Source organism: Mchenga conophoros, linkage group LG5 (genome assembly GCF_057382185.1).
Source record: "Mchenga conophoros isolate Kocher_MC1m ecotype Shallow Benthic linkage group LG5, M_conophoros_male_GT1.1, whole genome shotgun sequence".
NCBI lineage: Eukaryota > Metazoa > Chordata > Actinopteri > Cichliformes > Cichlidae > Mchenga > Mchenga conophoros.
In genome coordinates, this window is record NC_140530.1 from 7728757 (window position 1) to 7750740 (window position 21984).

Genomic DNA, 21984 nt, shown 5'->3' on the forward strand with positions numbered 1-21984 from the left:
TCCAAACAGCAGTGACACCATGAAGCAGCTCAGCGACGGTGCTCATTATGTTGTTTATAGCCGCTTGTCCTGTTTGACATGCCAAAATGTCTGTTGTGGAGGTCCAGCCCTGGCATTGTCATTAACTGAGGAGCAGCCTTAATTCAGGTTTTTGAATATGACCATTATGTTCCTGCTGTAGTGTGTCAGAATGAACGGCCTCATTTCATCATATATATGTTGTCTCTATAACAGGGGTGGTTCAAAATGTAAATGTGAAAAATTGAAATGTAAACTCTATGAAAAAGGAAGTAAAATCAAACTCCTCAAAGTGCAATGTTAAATCCACTACAATTAGCAGAGAACAAAACCACACTATTCTATTTTAAATATGCACTAATGCTTCTTTGCACTAATCACAGATTGTATTTAAAAAGCTCATTAAAGACTGTTAATAAGGGCCATTTCCTCTTTTTCAGAACTATGGAGTCGTCAGTCCACAGGAGGCTCCTGCTGCCGTCAAAGAAAATGGCTCTCCTGTAAGTATCTTTGATGAGGAGCAAAGGGACAGTACGTGTGTGTGTGTGTGTGTGTGTGTGTGTGTGTGTGTGTCCACAGTGAGAAACCCTAGCGATTTGTCCACTGATTTCCTCTCTTCTTGCGTTGAACTTTCATATCCAGTTGAATGACTGTAGAAATGAATAATGTTACACGAGGCAGCTGTTTGCAGGACCACATTCAGATATCTTCACGTGTTTCTTTGTAATATAGTCTGTTGATTCCAACATTTACATTCTACCAGCAGTGATAGCTGTTTTTTCTTGATGCTCATTATATTTCTGTCCAAGTCAAAGTCCTGAAAATGCTAAACTTAGAGTTTTGCTTTAATTGCTGGAGTACCTGCAGCAGGTGCAGCGGCGTTGCAGAGCAGAACAAGGACTGCTGTTGCCAACTGTCATTCAAGACAGTGGAGCTGATTTTTGTTGTTATGCACAGTCCACTATGATGAGACTCACTGGTTTATTAGGCGCAAAGTTACAAAGAATGTACTTCTATGGGAAATCATTACAAGATCAGCTGTTAGTGAAGTTTTTTTTTTATAACGCAGAGAAAGCAAATTGTTGCTGCACACATCAGCATTGTCAGTGGCTTGTATTATTACCAACAGCTGATAAAGAGAGTTTTGTTGACCAGGGCATGTGGTGCACAGAAACTCTGATAACAGTTAACAGATTTCAGATCTTTGATTTAGATCCCAGGAGGCCGAGATCCCCCAAGGCTGGCAGAGCTGATAAAGAGAGTTTTGTTGACCAGGGCATGTGGTGCACAGAAACTCTGATAACAGTTAACAGATTTCAGATCTTTGATTTAGATCCCACGTTGTGTCCGAGCATGTTTTTGCTGTTAGCTTCGTCTATTTGTGTATAACTGCTCTCTAATGACTGTGCTGCAGGTAAAAGCCAGCACCCAGGGGAGAGAGTCTGTTGTGTCCCCGCTGACCATCACTGCTGAGAACGTTACCTCAGCAACCACGACACAAGTTACCAAGGTAACACTTCATGAGTTCCTATGGTTACAGTTTGATGGCCGAAGCATTAGGTCAGCGCCATCACATCTTTGTCTGCGTTACCCGTCCTTATAGATGCATTGGAGTGGAAGATCAAATAGATTTTATTTTCCTAACTTCTTAACTTCTTAATTAATAACAGGAAACTGTAATTAATATGTTAACAATATATTTTGATAAGGTGATCGACTCTGATAGGCTTTACATGAATACTAATAATACAAATCATTATTCCCTGCAGCTCTATTAGGACTGAATTACTGTTAGACAACATGATTCAGTGTGTTTCTACGTTATCAAGACTTTTAGTGCATAAAGACACATTTAGTTTTACAGGACACCAGTTTCATATCACTTAACAGTTAAAAAAGTCTCACACTAAATAAACTGAATGGATCTGTGTAAATTGGAAGGAGGACATGGATAAAATAGACTACAATAACAACACACTGCTGCTTTTTCTTGTGTGTCATTTTATATGATTCATTAAATTTCATTCTTTCTTTATTCAACAGACTGTGAAAGGAGGCTACTCAGAGACCAGGATCGAGAAGAGGATTATAATCACAGGAGATGATGATGTGGACCAACATCAGGTGAGAGACACTGTTCACAGAAACCCTCGCAAAGCAATGTTCGGATGAGAGGGTTACGACACACGCGTTGATGGTTTTTATGTCCCCAGGCACTTGCCATGGCAATCCAAGAGGCAAAGCAGCAGCATCCTGACATGCTGGTGACAAAAGCAGTAGTTATCAGGGAAACAGAGTCGCCCACTGAGGAGCTACAACAGAAAGCAGAGGTAAATATCTCTTGTTACAAGAACTCTGTACTTTTTAAGGATTACTTCAAGCACTTGACAGGCACAGAGCCTATGCTTAGACTCAAGGTTTTTTGTTGGAAAGTTAACCAAATGATTACAAAACACAGAACAAGTACAGAGGGCCACCTAGGTGCAAAGCTAATCCAAAGAAATGCAAAACAATTATAAACAGTTGGGAAATGACTGCCGAGAGAAATAAAGCAACTAGACATCAAAATGAGATACAAAATAACTACAAAGGAGATAACAGATGATTACAGAGGGATGCCAAATGACAATAACTATATATTAAAAAATTATTGTAAAGATGTAACTGGACTATAGAAGGATGAAAAATGACCTTAAAGAAATGCCAAGTACCTACATAATAATGCAACTACAGATTCAGACCAAATGACCAAGAAGATACAAAGTGGTTTAGACTTGCCAGAGATGCACACACATTACAAAGGAGAAATGAAAACAAAATGATGCAAAACTGTTCCAAATTACTATAGAGAATGAAAAATATGCACAAAAAGATATACAAAGACATAAATTGACTGCTAAATGACGTGCATAATAACCATGAGTAACATAGGGATGCAAAATGTCAACCAACAGAAAGAAAGATATTACATACAGATACAAAACATCTAACTATACAATAAATATTAATTGAGAAGAAAAGAGTAATAAACCCGATGCCTACAAAAGATGCAGAACATTATCAAACAAATGGAACTAGAATAGATACAAAAAGAAAGCAAAATAGCTAAAATGAAATGAAAATGTACCTCCAGCCTCTTCCAGGAATCACTGTTATCACCTCTGAGTATGTTAACCCTCAGATGATGGAATCTCAGCTTTTCTGGCTCAGCAAACAGGTCAGAGTACTGAGTCCTAAAACAGATAAGGATTAGAGATTCAAACCAGATCAGCTCCACATCCAGTTGGACTGTTATTTGCCAGTTCATCCTGTCTGGGTCTGTTTGGATCTCTTCATAGTGGGTTATTCGGTCCCAACATGATCTGTATTCCTTATGGAAAATGGCCCATCCTCCGAAAACTATACTAAAATATTGCCTGTCCTGTTTTTTATTTTATTTTTTGTTGTTAAATTTGATACTATTATTTAACTCTTGGTATTTATGGCTGTGCTATACAGATAGGAGGCATCATCTATCAGTGAAGGCTGATATTAGATGAAGTTGTAAATGGTTATACTGGGGAACACTAAAGTAGATTATTTTCTGTCAAACTCATAGATTATTTCTGCCATGACTGGATAAAAATACTTAATAAATGCTATGGTGAATCTTGGTATTGTAGCGCCATTGATAATGGTGTTCTTTCTCTACTCACATGGACTGAGGGTGATTGAACTCAGAGCTGATTGAAGTAACACTGATCGGCTGTTCTGGAACCAAAAAAGTCAGTTTGTAAAACGTTCTCCGTGGAAAAAGGGCTCAGCTCTCTGTGGGATGTAGTAAGATACAAAACCATTATAAAGACATCTTAAATGAACAAAAAGGAGAGACGAATCCTACAAAGATGCAAAATTAGTGTATTAATGTAGAGTGACTACACATGGCACAAAAAAATGAGAAGAAAGAGAAGAAAAACAGATTTATACATGCTCACGAGCACGAAACATCTTTTTATGTATGTGTTGTCATGTGGTTGCAGTCCTGATTGAACATGGTGGCTCCTGAGACGGGGGACAGGAGAGGATCCTCCAGCTGTGTGTCTCCGGCCCCGCCCTGCAGTATGCCACCAACCCGATAAGAGGACTTTCTACCCCACTGTGTACACACCAACACGACAACAGACTGCGTTCCACGAAGCAGTAGACCTCCACTCCTTTCCCTTTAGACGTACCAACTGTGACTGGCCTCTGATCTGACCCGGCTTCCCATCCCGTACCGGCCGATCCCAGCCCTCCACCCTCTAGTGGAAAGAGGAAAAATCTTCGATTGGAAGATTTCTCACATTTCTTCCATATTATTTAATGTAACATGTTTTGGCTCGTTTGAACCAGTGAGGTGTCACCTCTCACAGTTTGTGTTTAAGGGTCACACGTCTACCCCGTGCTGCTGTTATTATTAGAGAAAAGGAGGGGTGGGAGAAAGTATGGGGACAATGCTGGTAGCATGGGTAGGGATGGGGAGGTGCCAAGTGGCAAGAGCCAGCCTTTTTTGCTTGTTGGCCATCTCCTAGCCATGCCACCTTCAGTATAATCAACTGCTGTCTTATTAGCTTTTTACATTTTTATCTATAGAGGATCTAATTTATGTTCAGTGTTTGCTTGTTTATGAAATATGTATAATATCAGAAGATTATAATCTGCATGATTCAATTAAAAATAGCAGGGGGAATGAAAACAAAACAAAAATACACACATGAATATGTCCGCCTTTGGAAGCCCGGAGAAGTGGGAATGAGGACCGTTGAGAAAGTGTAAAATACATGAGGCCAATGAATGGTGGACAGACTGTACTAACTATTCAGAGGACAGCTGAAACTGGTCCCAGTCTTCAACACACAAGCATCACTGTCCTCGTCCAGCTTCACTGTTATTGTTTTGCTGTCAGCTCACCACCAACACAAAGAGATGCTGGTCACAGTTTTAGGGTTTTCAGAGGAAATTTTAAATATAAATAATATTCTATTTGTGATATATATTTACTTCTTTTTTCCTTACTTGCTTTACTGACTTCCATTGGGAAACAGAGTTTGTTTGACACTCTTGTGTTTTTGGACATTTCAGCCTTTATGTGTGAACATGCTGTAAATTCTCCCTGACAGAGCTGTAACCAACTGGCTCCAAACTTAGAGCTGGTTTTCCAGATTGTAAAGTTGGGCTGCAAAAAGCCAATGTTGACATCAAAGCCACCAGCTGTGATTTACTAATGTTGGCCACGTTTAAAGAGCTTAACAAGCCCAAACTACAAAATCGACGTTAGCAGTATCGTAATAACTGTGCATAAGCGGTAGCTGGGATATTTAAAAAATATTAATAGCGTTAGCGATGCACATATTATAACAGCATAAATATTCATGTAATTGCTCTTTTTTGTGTATTTGTACAGTTATAGTTAGACTTTTGTCATCTCTGTACTTTGTACTTTGACTTTCTTTTTTGCAAAAAAATCACTACTCTGACTTAACAGCTATGGTAAAATTTAAACACTAGCATTATTGCTATCATCATTAAATTGTCAAAAACTTTTTTTACTTATTGACATAATATTGCTATCAAGATAATTATGATATGGCGACATGACGACAGTCTTATCTGTCCAGTTTCACGTTTAGACATCTGTGATAATGAACTTGTTAGCATTTAAGCAAACAGCCAGATTAGCACAAATTAGCATTTATTTGTAGCTCTTTTTCTACCAAGCTAATAATTCAAATCCATTCCTTAATCGCTGTCGGCACTCTTATAGTGCTGGTATGATTTGTTTCTTTTCTTTTTTTTTTCTTCAGGGATTTTGTTTTGCTGTAAAATTCTTCACTATGCTAACTTTGCTAACCTACCTGCAGGCTCATGTTTAGACGGTAGCAGCGCAAGGTTTTATTAAAAGCAGCGTAAACCATGCTGTAAAAAGGTGTAAGAGTGAACCAAAACAGTGAGCTGAAAGGGGCTAAAATGCTAAGGAAACTACAGAGTCAGTTTTTTTCTTTTGATTAGCTTGTTATGTAAAACCACTGATCATAGCAGCTCTTTAAATAGCGACTGGTTCTTGGATTGTGCGCATGTTTGCAGACACAGCCTGAAGAGTTCAAGACACAAGATTAACAAGGGTACTTTTTCTCTCTCATTTTTTTGTTTTGTTTTCAGGTTAACCTTTTGAAGTTGTGGTTTATGAGTTTGTATTTATAGGAGTGGTCGGCTCCTCCCTTTTTCACATCACAGACAAAGCGTATAGTATGTCATGCGTTAAGTGGCCTCCACCCACACAGCGTGCTGGTTGTCTCATATTGTATATCCGTCGATTCTGGGTGACCTTTAATACTATACTATGCATCAGCTATCAAACATACAAATCCCTCTAACGGAGCCCGACCCGTGTTAGCCTGTGTCCCCGCTGTCACTGTTAACTTTTCGTGCTACTGTTACCTGAAGCAGTGACGCGCACTGCTTGTGAGATTTGCAATAAGCAGACATTCTTCTTATTCTGTGTCCTCTAAAGGGAGAAAACTGTGAACTGTCGTGTGTATCAAAGCGTAACCAAAACCAACAACACGGAGTTGTAAAATGACATTCGAAGGAATCTTTCCAACACTTGTGACCATGGCTTTGTTGCCCTCTTCATCTAATCCTCCCTTTGCCCTGATTTGAACCTGTTGACCTGCTGTTGGTGGTGTCTGTGGAAAACAGGAGAAAACTGATGATTTGTATATTCCGTTTTGCTCTGTTTTATTTTACCTGGTCATATGACACTGGACTGTTGAGAAGGCACTTGCTTGCAATGATTTGCAGCACATGTACTGTAACCTGCTGGGGGGGAAAGCCTGTCTTTGCTGTAGGTCTGGACACACTACTGATGGAAAAGAACAACTGTAGGCATCGGGAGAGAAGCTGTGTAATGAGGTGGCGAGTTGGAGGATGGAGGACCTGTATTTATATATAAATATCTGTACTTCTGTGTATTAGCCTGTACACTTTGTAGAAACTGACAGGAGCAGAGATGTGTTTTTATGTGAGGGACGAGGCAGTAAGTAGAACCCGAAGGACAGCGGTGCAATAGAAATGTCACACGAATGGGTGCCTTATGTTAAGAGCCGCGGGAGCAATTATCAGTGCACGCCTGAAAGTGCTCTTAATCACCACGAGGCAGATGGAGGAACGACCTCTCCTCTCCACCCAAGGTGAAGAGGAGCTGTCTCGAAAGCGAATTACTGTCTTGTAAAGAATATGACTTTGAAGGCAGCGAGAAAAGGAGTCTCTCTGAATATGAAATGTTGGTCCTCAACGAGATGACGAACGTTTTTGGCCCCATTAACTTTAGAAAACCAGCACAGTATGGATCACGGATGTGAGTTTTTTTCCCTCTGTGAAGACCATCAAACTGCTCTGCTGTAAAGCCTCCACCTCCAAGTCTCCACTGCCTTTTGCTCTACATCCCCCTAGTGCTTGGTGGTGTGTATTTGCTGTATTTGCATTCAGTCTAAATGGAAAAAAACATACATGCATAAATAAATGTCTCAGTATGATTCAAACACTGTCTCTGATTCTGTAATGAAGGGAGAGGGATTTCTTTTTGAACTTGAGGAAATGTTTGTTTTGTTTTTCCCCTTCTGTTACTTGAATATTTCCATACATTTACAATTCAGCTTGTGAAATAAAGGGCTTCTTTTGTAACACCAGAGTAGTGAAGGATTCTTGCTGGAGTGAATATGATGGAAACAGCCTTGGTCTGTATTGCCATCTTGTGACCACGTTCGGTACATGCAGTAAAAGTGGGCTGCAGTGGGTTTCTGGGTGCTCTTAGTGCCACCTAGTGGATTTCTGAAACCAAAGAAGCATGCTCAACATTTTCACTGAACTTCAAAAATCACTTGGTACTTCACACAGAATACAATCACCTTATATTAGTCTGCGAAACACCTGCAGGATGTCTTCACATTGTTTACAAGTCACAATAGTTTCACCTTTGCTGGTACGGAAAGCCAATTATGTCAAAATTCTTCTTTTTTCTTTTCCCCACATACAGTCTCATTGCACAGATTGTTTTTTTCTAATTGCCCATGATGGGTAGATAACTATGGCTGTGTCCCAGTTTTATCAGCAGGTCTTGATTAATCAGTACCGTATCACCCCAATAGAGCACGTTGCTGTCAGATTATCGGTGGCTCCTATGGTATTTAAAAGTAGGATGGGAGGTGGACCCTCCATCTTTCAGTGGTTTTTATACACGACTCTGCATTTAATTATTAGTTATTATTAGTCTCTGGCTCTTTTCTACAGCGTGTCTTTATCCTGTCTTCCTCCCCTAACGCCCAGCTGGTCACAACAGATGGCCGCCCCTCTGCTGGAGGTTTCCTGTTAAAAGGGAATTTTTCTTTCCCACTTTCATCAAGTGCTCGCGCATTACCGCTGTTTGATCGTTGGGGTTTTCAATGTATTATTGGAGGGTATTTACCTTCAATATTTAATATAAAGCAATTTGAGGAGACTTTTTTTGTTATTAAGGGCTAATATAATTAGAATTGGAATTGAAGCGACAATAACATGTTGGATGATGGGAATTGAAGGATCTAGGTCTGCACAGTTTACTCAAAATAAATAACGAATGAATAATGGATACCGCTTAGTATGCTGGCATTAGGTATTTTCTGTTCTGCAGCAGTTTGCCCTCTAGTGGTTGTTTTTGTGTATTTTTTTTTTACTCTGTAAGATCGAGCCAGAGGCAGTTTCACCTCCGTTAATCTGTTGCCATCCATGCCTTCACAAGCTGATAAACGGCATCATCTGTGAGTAATATTGTTTGTTATCACTGAGACAACTTGTGTGCATTATTATTTGTTGTGAAGGCGTGATATAGTTTGTAGTTAGAATTTAATTTGAATGCATGTATAACCTAAGCTAGTGAGGTTAAGCTAGCTCATATGTCATGTGGTTTCTTTAACGTTTTGATCATGAGTGTGATTTCATTTGATGTTTTATTCGGGCACTCACTAAGCAGATAAATATTGTGTTCATATTTTTGAATATGTGTTTGTTATACTGTATATTGAGGCAACATTTTTAATGGTTTATTTCTGGTTTTGTCAACAGTTTCACACTTTTTCCTTATTAAATCATCCAACTCAACACATTGGCCTGTTCCCTGGATTTTGATTAGGAGAGTGTTTAGCTGTCTGTATAGCTGAGTCTACATTCACGAGGACAACGCTTAGTGAGGACAGAACACTTAGAGCTATGTCAGCGCTGCTAGAAGGTGAAATCAATTTATCCATGTAAAGTATGTCAAGAATAACTATTATGGAGTCCTCTACAAAATACATATTTATTTGTCACTGGTATTTGATTGGTGCAGTGGTTAGCAGGAAGGCTCAACAGTCAAGGTCACCTGTTGCCTTTGGGGACTCTGGCTTCCTCCTACAGTCCAAAGTCAGGTTAAGTGATGATTCTGTCCATATGTGTGGATATAAGAGTGTGTGATTGTGTGGTTGGCTGTCTCTCTCTGTTAGCCCTGCAATGCACTGATGTTGTTTGTGATGTTTCTGAGCTGGCATCCTTAATATTGGATAAGCAGCTAGAGGTAATGGATTGATAGTGTTTGATAATGCCTGAAAGAATTTCACAAATAAAGTAATTGCTATTCCTATTAGTGATATGTCTTATAAAGTGGGTAACACAAAACAGCAGAAGGCACAGCCTTGGCAACTGTGCAACACTGATATAAAAATATTTGAACTAGGAGGAAAAAATAAAATATTTCCAGCATGATTCAGTACATTCATCTATCCAGCTATTTTCACAGCTGCTGGTCCTTCCAGGGCGGCCTGAAACTAACATAAGACAGAATGGGGGTCTTACTCACCCTCCATTACTGGAATAAAAGCCCTAAAATCTGGTATGATCTAAGGCAGTGATACCTTTGTATTCATCACAGATACAGACAATATACGGAAGAATGCACACTGGACCTTTGATGGATCTGTTGTTGACACATCTCTGTAAACGAACAAGACTGGACGCTGAAAAATCCCAACTTTGGATTTCCATCCATGAAACATTTACACAATATTCTAATATTTAATCCACTGAAAGTTTTTTTCCCGATCTCTTTGCATATTAACTTTGTCTTTGATGTCTCCAGTTTTGAGATACTGTGTATTAATGCACCAAAGCTAGATATCGGACATGTTTGAAATCCTTCACTATGCACAAACCAGATAGTTGATGAATATGAATACTGGAGTACTTATTTATAAATCTCAAAAATTCATGTGACATATGGGACAATATCTGGAAAAATGTTGCTAATTTAGGTTTGCGTGCACTCACCTTCTCAGGAAGACCAGCAAAATCCTGTTTGGATAGGCTGACATCTAAAACACCCAGATTTAATGTGCTGCAATCGTTCAGTTGAACAATTTTGTATATTATACTATTTAAAGGGCCAGGGCCCAATTCACACATACAGTCTACAGTTTGTGTTTCTGGTTATTTCTCCACATGAGATATGAGGAGATATAAAGAGAAGAGGGTTTGGATGGCAGAATTCCTTCATCATTCTTGTTTTTAGACTGTTTGTCCGAGGATATATAAACACGCATTGCATGATCTCTGGACACTTTATTAGTTACACTTGCTAGTATCGAGTTAGACCCCCTTTTGCCTTTAGAACTGTCTTAATTCTTTGAACAACAAGTTGCTCGAAACATTCCTCAGAAATTTTGCTCCATCCTGACAGCATCACACAAGTGCTGCAGATTTGTCATTTGTGTAATTGTTTTTGTTATTTATCAAAAACCTACATTTCTTTCTTCTTCCCCTCCTACCTAGACTGGTTAACATTACAGGGCTATCACAGTTACACATTCATTCATGGCTACACATTCAGCCTTATCACAGTCACCAGTTAAGCTACAGTCACACTAGGGAAAACAGTGGTTGGAGACCATGGCATGACTAAAATTACTGCTGTGCCATGGACACTTTCAGTCAGCTGCTGTCTTCAAAGCAACTTTGCTACGTAAAGACAGTGATGACAATAGGATGACTGACTGGTGTCAAGTTGTCAATAACGTGTATTTAGATCGATTTGTGATAATATGATGATTAACTGTGATTAAATCATCAAAAATTGCAGGTCTCGGTGCCCATATATCTCAATGGGTTGAGCGATTGACCCATTTGCCAAAAGATTACTGCAGATTTGAATGTGCACACATCTCCTCCCTCCTTTCCTGTCTCTTCTACTGTCTTGTAAAAAATTAATTCTAAATTATTACCCCGCCCCCAAAAAGAGAAAAAGTCCATCCAGAACCTCATGGATTTATAACAGAAATTCATTCACAAATGGCGATGTGATTGCTGCAGGACAAAGGCTTAACTGCAACCTTGCTTTCATATAAAACACAACCAGTTGAATTAAGCTCCATTGCAAAGAGACATGTAGCAGTTGGAGTCGGTCTGAGTCAATTCAATTCAATTTTATTTATATAGCGCCAAATCACAACATAAGTCGCCTCAAGGCGCTTCATAGATACAGAGAAAAACCCAACAATCATATGACCCCCTATGAGCAAGCACTTTGGCAACAGTGGGAAGGAAAAACTCCCTTTTAACAGGAAGAAACCTCCGGCAGAACCAGGCTCAGGGAGGGGCGGGGCCATCTGCTGCGACCGGTTGGGGTGAGAGAAGGAAGACAGGATAAAAGACATGCTGTGGAAGAGAGACAGAGGTTAATAACAGATATGATTCAATGCAGAGAGGTCTGTTAATACATAGACTACAACTGTTTGGAGACAGGTTGCCTCCCACCAGGTGACCTGTGCAGTTGCTTCAAAGTGGTCACCCATAGGTTGAGGGTGTTGCATGGTCAACCTCTGGTCAACCAGTCAGTTTCTGCAGGTACTCGCAATCGGTTTCCGACTGGAAAAGAATTCAGTGCAATCACTGGACAGCCACTGATTTTACATAGTTGTGAGGAGGTTGCAGTCCTATTCTTACTCTAATGTGATTGAGCCATCACCTGACATCTACGTCTTTAGCTTGTGGGAGGAAACCAGAGCGAAAAAAAAGTAGAACATGCAAACTCAGGCCCAAGACTTGCAAATAAGCTAAAATAAATAAATAAATAAATTAAGAATAATAGATTAATAAAGAGAATAAAAGAAAGACGTCCTGGAGGAGAAATTGCAACTTGGGTAGGCAAGGCTGTGGATCATTAAGAGAAGGGGGGGGGGGGGGGGGGGGTGAAGTTACCCTGTTCACATTAATGGAAAGACAAAGTCAATCGTTAATATTTCTGTTACAGTCCAGAGTTTTAGAAATTAGTCTCGGCAGGGATGAAGAGGCAGATAGAGATCCGAGAATATTCAGGCAAACAAAAACAAAAAAACCAATAAAAAAAAAAAAATGCAGCTATTTGCATGGAAGAAGCCACTTCTCAAGAGAAAATCGACAGAGATAAAAACACATTCTGAGCTAAGGAATATCTGGAAAGAGAGACTGATTGCTAAATATGGAGATCTAAAATTCCTGTGCTTCTTCTCCAGATTATTAGTATTAATGATGAGTGCTATTGGCACATTCTGTCATAGTTGTAGTGTGAAGATTTCCCAAGTCTGACTGCACTACACTGAATGAAGTCCTCCTAGTATTTTACCTGCCTTCAGGGCACGTTGTAATAAAACCTATGAAATGGTGCAGGTGTATCACAGAAAAGAGTTCAAGGGGGGCACTTTCTTGCAATATGTCATGCAGGCCGATATCATATTGATGCACCAGAAGCACTCAGCATTGTTCTATAAATCGGTAATCTTTATTAACACAGTATAAACAACAAACAGCAACAGAAGAAACTCTCCTGTGGCGCGTATATGAGCAGAAGACCCAGCACATCTCAGAGGGGCTGACTGAGACAGAAGCATAGACCATTAGGCTGATCGTGGTTCAGTTTTCATGGTACACGCACAGTATACACAAACTTATCAGATGCACGAACCTTGTACGGTCCTTAAGCCATTCAGTCGGTTTTGCAAATGGACGTAAGAGAGGACAAATTACAGTCATGCTGAGCAACAGTTAGCTACAGTATGAAACAGAGTTGATACATAAAAACCAAGTAAATCATCTCTTTAGAAAGGTTCTTTTATATAAACGATCTGAAGTGTACAAAACAGTATATTACACATTTCTCAATGCATGATTCTGAGCAAGACCCAGTAGCCTACAGTACACTTCCCTTCAACGTACTACAAACTACTTAACTGGATTACAAGCTACATACAGACTGCACTGTACTCTGCGTAGCACAGCAGCCCCACATGGCATCAGGAGACGATGGGAAAAAGGAAAAGATCAGCAGCATTGTCTTTTTTATTAAGAATACACACCTATAAAAATGCACCAGGCCTCATATATTGCCAATATCCCATGCGAAACAGCAGAATGCCATTCAATTCACCTCTGTAACATCAGGAAAAGGATGCTGGCCCCCCTCACTACATACAGTTTTCTATCCACAAAGCTGCATGTAAACATCACCACGGCTGCTTCATAGTCCTATGTTTCTAATGTTTTTGATATACATATGATAAGTTAAGGCTCTTTAAGGACCTGAGGATTTTGAACATATGATGAGGCACACAGAAGGCAAAGAATAGCTCTAGACACAGGACTAACTTAAAGAATGAGGAGCATGAGACAGCCACAAGGGCCCGGTTCCCATTGCTGTTAAACGGCCATGATAGAGGAACCCAGGGGAGAAGCTCTCAACGACAGCTCGATGTTACATCTGGTTACAAAGTCGGTAATTATCACGTGGATGGCTTTAAGTACTTCATTGACATTTTGGGAGCTGTTGGGTAACCCGACCCCTCAAGGGACTGGCACCAAAAACGTGGCATGCTAATATGCTAATGCTTTAGCATCGAGGATGATGGGATTTAGACTCACGCTATACAAATAAACCAGTTATTGCTCCCTGTGATCATTCCTTCTGTCCGTACCGGCTGTTTAAAATCTCTTCCAAGTGCAATTGCAGTATGATCTGTGGTCCGAGACTGAATTCTAGAGTTCAGCAGAAACATTTTAGCATTCTACAGTTAGCAAAGTCCAGCTATTAGCGTGGAGGTTTGTTCTGTCTTCATAGCAGTAAAACTGCTGGAGCACAGCAAGGCGACACAAACAGGGGAACTGGCACATCAAAAAAACATTTAGTCAGTGCTAGGTTAAGACTATAGGATATTAGCGTGAAAGTACCATGGCCAGAAAGATGTAGCAAGGTTATGAGGCATGTTTTAGCCAGTTGAGTGAATGAGAGCTGACAAAAAACTATTGCTGCATATTGGATAGCTTACAACCAACATGCAAATCCTTCAATGGTCATTTGAGGCTGATTCCAAAAGACAGTACGTTCTAATAGACTTTTGTGTTAAAATGCTCAACTAGAGTGATTCAATTAACTTCTTTACAGCTGCTATTTAAAAAGCTTGGTATATACAGTTTATAAAAATTGTATTTGGGGCAAACTATTTTCATAGCTTACATGTCTGGAGTTTGTTTCTGGATTAAAGTTAGGGATGTGGCCTGGCCAAGCAGCCAGTTAGCCTTCACCTTCGCTAATTCAGTCACTGAACTGGATTCCTCAACCATGTTTGAGGTGTTGGTGGGTTTTGAGAGAATTCTGAGTAGGATTATCATAAAAAAAAAAAGGATACAGTTAGGATACAAGCTATAACTTACTTGCTGTGAGGTACAGCTTGTCCAAGAAGTTATAGTTTAATTTTGGTCAGTTTTAGGGGCGTTATACTTGTACACTTTAGGTTTGCTTGCTAATCAAGCTAGCTTTTGCTGATAATTTAGCCCTCCAAATATGTTCTGACTCAGAAAAAAACAACATATATGAACATCTGACGTTGGAATCTTTAAACGTGACACACTGAGCATGTTTATTAAAATAACTGTGTGGTCTGAGCACGGCACAACCAAGACCAGAACCTCATGTTGGACTTTAGCACAAGTGTAGATTAAGCTAACATGAGGCTGCAGTGGAGCTATGCCATCTTTGGACAGGAGGAATGATTGCAACTCATAACGCTTTCAGTGTTCACATTTCATGTGACTGCTTTGACAAAACTTTCCAAGCTTAGTGCCTATTAGGATTATCTGATATATCAAGATGACCCACAGCCACTTTCCTAGAATGATAAAGCATTAACATGTAAAGTCTAATGCTAGTTGTCTCTTTACAAACTGGGATTAATAGCAGCATATGCCAAAGCTGTCGATGCAGTCCTTTGAGACAAGCTTTTTTTTTTTTTTTTAAATAGTTCAGAAACAGAAATGAAGAAAAAAACCTCACTTTGGTCTGCTGGAACCAAAGTCACAAGTAGTATCTTATTTTAGAAGACAAAGGGTGATCTGTCAAATCACATTCTTCACCTCCAGACTGGAAAATTTGATGATGTTGCTTGTCATGCAGATGTTCTGACCCAATACGCCCAGACAGACTTTAAATTTATTTAAGAAAAGAAAATCTATAAAAGCTCAACGTGTCATACAAAAAAATGCATATAAGACATTTTTTTCTGATTATTTTTTTCTTATGAAAGCTGCTTTGGTAACAACATAGTCACGACATCGGTCAATCTCCCTTACTTAGCCTGGGCGCTGAAGGGGACCCCTTCCCTGTTATCTCAATGGCGGTTTTTTTTGTCTTTTTTTGTTGTTTTTTCCTTCGGCGTCTTCCTTTTGCTTCTAAAATCTAAATGAATGGATCTAGTTACACCGGAGTGGGCTTTGTTTGCGTTCTGCCGGAGCGCCGTCTTCACATCAGATGCAACGCCTGCTGCGAGACGTTTGTCATAAAGATGTCCGCGCTGTGAAAGACAGTGCTATTGTGCTGAGTGCTGATAGAGTGGAGACCTTGGATGCTGAGCCGACTGCGTTGGGGCCTGAAAAAGGTGTTGAAAAGAAAAAGGCTGTTAGTCTATGAGAGAAATAAGTTTTTTTTCCCACCTTTTTCTTATTAAAGAGACATCTCTTCAACCTGCTTTAGCAATTAAGAGCTGATAAAAATATCAAAAACATGTTCTCATCTTACTCCTTGAGCAGCAGAGTGAGGCACAGAAAGGACTCTAAATAGAGTACTTTACTTTACATACTTTTTGGTGTCACGTAGAAGCTGTAATTACACAAATGTCAAATGCAGAACATTATTTCCCCAGTCTCTGTCGCTTTGGAGCAGCTAATCTGTTCTGCCAAGACAGCAGCAGGGGAGGGGATTATTCAGCTCAGCCACGAGGGAGACACTAACTAGCTCTCCACTGACCTGGTATCCTTGGGATGGTGATCTGCCTGCTACTGCTGCCTTCCCCTCCCTCACCAAATGGCTTTATCTGGATAATATAATCCTCGTCAGTAGGAAGCGCCAGCTCTACAGAGGTGGTGTTTGTTTCCATGATGCTGGGGCGACTGTGTCGATTCTTCTTGTACAGCACCTGAAGAAGACGAGATCGAATTATGGCAGCGTGGCACGGGACAGAATTTTCTAACAAAACAAGGCGTCTGGGTGCTTACTTTGTAACCAGTGACCTCTGACTCGTTCTCCAGGGCTTTGACCTGCTCCCAGTTCAGTATAATCTTGGAGTTCGACGTGTTCCACACCACTTTACCCGGTGGCTGACTGGGTGCTGGGAGAGCAAAAACACATCATTTACCTTAAAATGATAGCTGAGCAGTGGCACACTGATCAGATGGGTGTACTGTGAAGCAACTGTAACATAGCCAGCCTTTGTTTGTGCTAGCTGGTTCTATAAAACCTAAAATCCCAGTAAAGAGTTAATGGGATTCGCACTCTGCACAGGAATGTACTGCGAGGTTGGAGATTGAGAAAAACTCTTCTGCAACTTCAAACCAGACAGACAGAATGGGATTAGAACCCACGCTGTCTGCATCACGCTCTGTGCTTATACAAAAGGTGACCCAGCAAATAGTCTTTAAAAAGGTGTTGAAGATGACTTCAAAACAAAATGAAGATTTGGTTAACTCACTGAGGTAACCATTGTTGATGACCCCAATCAACTAAGTCTATGTCTAATCCTAGGCAGTAAGAAAAGTCATATTGGGTTTTTTTTTTGTTTTGTTTTAATAAAATTGTCCTCTCAAGCTTTGGAAATAAGAGAACAAAGAAAATAACCATTCTATTTCACACTCATCGGAAACTGTTCACATTCAAAAAAAGTCAATTTGGCATGTCGGAGCCACAGGTTCTTTAGAAAGGATAAACTATTTCCATATTGTTTCTATCCATAGCACAAACCACTGCTGTGCAATGTGTACAAAGATGTGCTTTAACTTTGTAATTCTCAAAGCTTGTAAAATTAAGTTCAAACTGAGGGTTATCTTCCAATTTACACAGAGTATAAAACTTCTTCAAGAGTCTGAGCTGTCACTTGAGAAAGCATCATGGCAAAAACAAAAGAAATCCATTTAGACTTGTTGACGCTCGTAAAGCCAGAGGGAGAAGTATCATCAAGAAATTCTAAAAGATTTAAAAGATTCTAGAAAGGAAATTAGTGAGCGATGTGTCTAAAGACCATAGAATAACTGCCAAAACAGCAGTGAATGACTTTGCCAAGTAAGAAGATGACAATCACTAGAGCTCTGCACAGGAATGCACTCGAGGTTGGAGATTGAGAAAAACTCTTCTGCAACTTTAAACCAGACAATATGATGAGGAAAACATGAAAAACGATGATGCATACTGGAAGCACATCTTTTTCTCAGATGAGATGAAACTAACTAATAACTCTGCCGTCTTTTGTACATATGCATACACTCTATGACAGCTGGAACAAGCTCAAACCCCCTGGCAACCATGAACTGCAGTAAGCAGTTGCATAACTGATGCATGCATGGAATGAACAATTTTTTCAATAAAGAAGAAAATCAGTGTCCTTTGTGTACCTGGGGTCTCTTCACGATCATTTTGCAAAACAATCAAATGTGACATGGAAAAAAAAAACACAAACAAATGTGTTTGTTTGTTGAAATAATGTCAAGGGTGATATAGACATCTACCAGACTTTCACGTCTGAGCTAACATGATCCCAATTTTATGGCTGTGTATCATTTTGATGCATATTTAGACCTCTAATCAGCAGAAAATTGCTCAGTGGTAACCAGTTGAAATAATCTGTATATCCCTAAAAGAGCCTAATGTGCTGATTCTAGCTGATATTTAACTGAAACTCTGAAGATAATCTACTCTGGACTGGCCTATATGATCAGTGAAAGTTACTATAGAGATCTATTCAGGTTAAAATAGGCCACCTTTTATCTGAGTTTAGTCCCAATATAACTCAGCCAGCCATTAATCTCTTGCAGGCTCTAATTTGATCCCATACTTACGTGGCTTTTTGGTGGTAACGTTGACGGTGGTGCTGGGAGGACCTGTTCCTGCAGTGTTATACGCCCTCACTGAGACGTAATATGCGGTGCTGCCTTTCACCCCGCGGATAATAGTAGATGTTTGATTTCCTACAGTCCTTTGCACGCTGGCTGTGTCTTCCCTTTCACTTCTACTCCAGTACCTCAGCTGAAAAGCAACAAGGTAGAACCGCAGACGTGAATGCAGAAAACACGATGGACACCTTAAAAGCTTTCTGTTACACCCTGTCAGTGAGGTGCAAACTGGAAACAGGGAGATGTGAACTCAACTGGATGGAAGCTGTGAGCGGTCTGAAAACAAGCTTTAGCAGCATGCCACCTTGTGCGCCTTGTGAACTGTGGTCCTCCGTTGTGCCGGGCAGATGTGTGTTCTGTTTAAGTTTTGTTTGTACAGATTGAGGTCAAATGTGCAAAAGTGGGGAAACAAAAAAATAAATAAATAAAAAAAAGTGAAAGAATCCATAAAAATCCCCTGCCATCAATGTCCACTGATAACAGATTTTCTTTGTCACCCTGCTTGTCAGGGCTGAAACAGCGGGCATGCTTGACAGCACAAATATAATTTGCCTTTCCTCAAAGGAATGGTTTGCTGAGGGCCTGCTCCTCTGTTGCTTTTGAGTGGTCAACAATTTATAATTCTGGCATTTTACGCAGTCCGACGACGAAAACGTCTTCGTCCACATCTTGGATTTCAACAGTGAGCAGAATTAAAATGACAAGAACTGACGGAGAAAGTCTGCAGAGCCACTGCTTGCTATGTTGTGTGGATTAGAAGCTAAGCATTCTATCCCTTGGAGTATTGCATCAGCACGCTAATCAGGGTGGTTACAGTACTTAGGTAAGCAACAAGAGAAACACAACCAAACCCACAGGCCTGGGACTCGGCTGGACCATTATGCAGGCAGCGAGCTATTATCTCGTACGCCCAAGGTGCATAAGTCTCGAACACTCATCAATAATAGAAGACAACAAGATTGTACAGCATTAGCTGGCATGTGTGCGCACACACGCATACAAACAGGAAATGCATCCAGGGGAAAACTCACACAAACAAGGTATTTCATCAGAGCTCACCTCGTAGCCCAGCACTCTCTTCTTGTTGGCGTTCCAGGGCAGAGCTTTCCACGAAACTTCAATCTCAGATGCAGAGAGGCTCTTGGCGCGGACCCTGGTGGGCGCTCGGCCAGGCTCTGGAGTTAATGTGTAAAGACTGGTTTTAGAAGTTGCACTGCGCTTTGATGACCCCTCAAAGAGAGAACATCAAAAAAGTTTCAAAGCGGCTTCTTTTTATTAGAACAACAGAGGGAGGAAAGTATGCTGAAGACGCCTGCGAGTGCTGATAGAAGAAGGCTGCCTGCGAGATTGCTGCTGCCATTTAAAGAAAGGAGGACTGACTCAGTCTTTTAGTGATGAATCACTGCTAGCTAGACATGCAGATCTACTCCAAATCATACACACCTTCCTCAGCAGAGTAGATAGTGGTAACAGGTCCAAATGGCCCTTCTCCCAGGTTGTTGTAAACCCCAACCTTGACTTGGAAAGGGGAGAAGGGCTGAATGCTCTCATTTTTAAAGACGTATCTGGATGCTTCAGCGGAGGGTACGGCTGCCTGCATCCAGCCTGTGGCGCCGTGGGGTCGAAAAGCCACCACATAGCCAAAGCCCGGTCCGTTCTGCAGCTCTTCCGGAACAGGCTGCAGGAAAACAACACTGTGTGAGCACTTGCAAAAGAAAGGGAAATAAACACACTGCAACTCTGTCTTTATATTTTATTTTTTAACTACAGTTGCCATGTGAGGATGCGACGAAATATGGTCAGACACGAGGCTTTCAGTTTTTTAGGCAATGCTTGTCTTCAAATAAAACATGCTGAACACACAAAAACTATAAGTAGACACATCCATTACACAGTACAAAGCACTCAGCATGATAACATAGCCGTAGCCGTGGTCATGCTTCAGATATTTATAGCTCCATTATTCTAGTGAATAAACCAAACCTCTTCACTCTGGTCTACTAAAAGATACATAGAGCACATCTTTTTTTTTTGTCTGGAGAGAAGTGGGGTCTACTGTTTTGATAAAACTTGTTAAAACTGCTAGAATAAGTGTTTATGGTCTCCAGACATTCAGAATGACCACCCAAAGCTTTTAAAGGTTCTTGAAAAAACAAAAAAACAGTACTAATCGGACAGAAACAAACACACTTGAATACGCTGTGGTGTCCCTCAGGGATTTATTCTTGAGCACTCTTTGTTTTCAACTTTTTGTTATTATTTTACTATTATCATAGCAAAACTGCATCTTCTCTCATGTTTGCTGATTTTTCTCTGCAGTTATTAGAGGTAACCTCTAAATACAACAAATGGTTTTTATATTATGCAGTTTTTCTTACTTCTAAAAAAGTGTGAAAAACCTTTTAGAATTTAATTCGGGTTTAGTGAGTTTGGCATTGTAACTAATGGTGGGTTCGGGGTCAGCTGTAGCAGATATGAAAAAAATGAAACTTTAAAGCCTATTCTGTACACAGCGTTTGCTACTGATATTGCCTAAGCATTTGTACATTTATGAGGTGAAAAGTATCAGTCCTAGGGTAATGTTTTGTCTTTTCATTCAAAATAAATAGATGAGAGTTGAAAAAAAAACCTATTTATTTATATAATTATTTCACCAGTTTGCCAAGGTTTGGATGAAGACCCAACTGTGACCCTGAGATGAGAGGAAGTTAGTTAAGATGTTCAGAAACAAGCCAGAAACAACCAAAGCTCAAGCTGCCATGAGCTAGAACCTGCTGAAAGTGTCACTGTCCATTGTGAACTAAGTTTTACATCGCTATGGACTGAGAGGTTGCTCACTAAGAAATAAGTCGAGCTCTATCTGAAATGAACTAAATTGGCTACCAAAAACATCTGGTCAAGGTCCAACTGAAACATTTAAGCAAATATATGTGGGGTCTATGTATATATCTGAAGCCGTATGTATACTTTTGACTCTGCATAGTTTAGAGAAAATCCAAGAGAAATTCAAACGTGAGCATCCAATTCTTATTTTGTAAAAATCATTAGTAATACATGCTGCGTTCCACCCTGGAAAAAACAACAGTCCAAAGAAATCATTCAAAGTCTTCTGTTTCATACTAAAGTAAACTAAACTCTTGGCTGGCTATGTTTGCTGACCAATATAGAGTTGTGTGTGTCATTGACGCAGACCTTCATTCATATCTTGAGCTGTATTCTAGGCCCCGGGTTGCAGCCATGCGAATAGAAATGTCTGCTGTTACCCTGGGGGAGAGACGCCTTTTCTTAATTTCTTAAAGGAATAGTTATGAACAACCTGCTGCCCCTGCTTTTGTGTGAAAACACAACGGCATAAAGAACTTCAGGGGCTGAGGCAAAACAGGGGCTTCGCTTAGCAGAAGTTACCTTTTAACCACACTTGTGCATACTGAAACATCAACAGTGAAATGGTTCACAGCAGGAGCTGATGATTCTGAGCAG

The 21984-nt window shown here is 40.2% G+C and overlaps 2 protein-coding genes across 14 annotated transcripts in view; one reads left to right on the forward strand and one right to left on the reverse strand.

Annotated features, from left to right (window-relative positions):
- LOC146573705 (band 4.1-like protein 1) overlaps positions 1–7724 on the forward strand; it is a 102282-nt gene extending 94558 nt beyond the window's left edge. For all 11 annotated transcript variants that reach the window (XM_085273008.1, XM_085273011.1, XM_085273010.1 and 8 more), the window contains 5 exons: positions 459–518; positions 1433–1528; positions 2062–2142; positions 2232–2348; positions 4038–7724. In XM_085273008.1, coding sequence (XP_085129134.1) covers positions 459–518; positions 1433–1528; positions 2062–2142; positions 2232–2348; positions 4038–4043 — 360 coding nt within the window. In that variant the 3' untranslated portion in view covers positions 4044–7724. The remainder of the gene's footprint in view (positions 1–458; positions 519–1432; positions 1529–2061; positions 2143–2231; positions 2349–4037) is intronic.
- Positions 7725–11610: 3886 nt separating this feature from the next.
- cntn4 (contactin 4) overlaps positions 11611–21984 on the reverse strand; it is a 218326-nt gene continuing 207952 nt past the window's right edge. For 2 of the 3 annotated variants that reach the window (XM_085273021.1, XM_085273020.1), the window contains exons 18-23: positions 19948–20182; positions 19564–19679; positions 18451–18637; positions 16618–16730; positions 16370–16538; positions 12835–15992 (exon numbers count right to left, since the gene is read on the reverse strand). In XM_085273021.1, the coding sequence (XP_085129147.1) occupies positions 15901–15992; positions 16370–16538; positions 16618–16730; positions 18451–18637; positions 19564–19679; positions 19948–20182 (912 nt within the window). In that variant the 3' untranslated portion in view covers positions 12835–15900. Of the gene's footprint in view, positions 11755–12834; positions 15993–16369; positions 16539–16617; positions 16731–18450; positions 18638–19563; positions 19680–19947; positions 20183–21984 lie in introns of those variants that run through there. The other variant, XR_014892415.1, reaches the window with a different exon arrangement.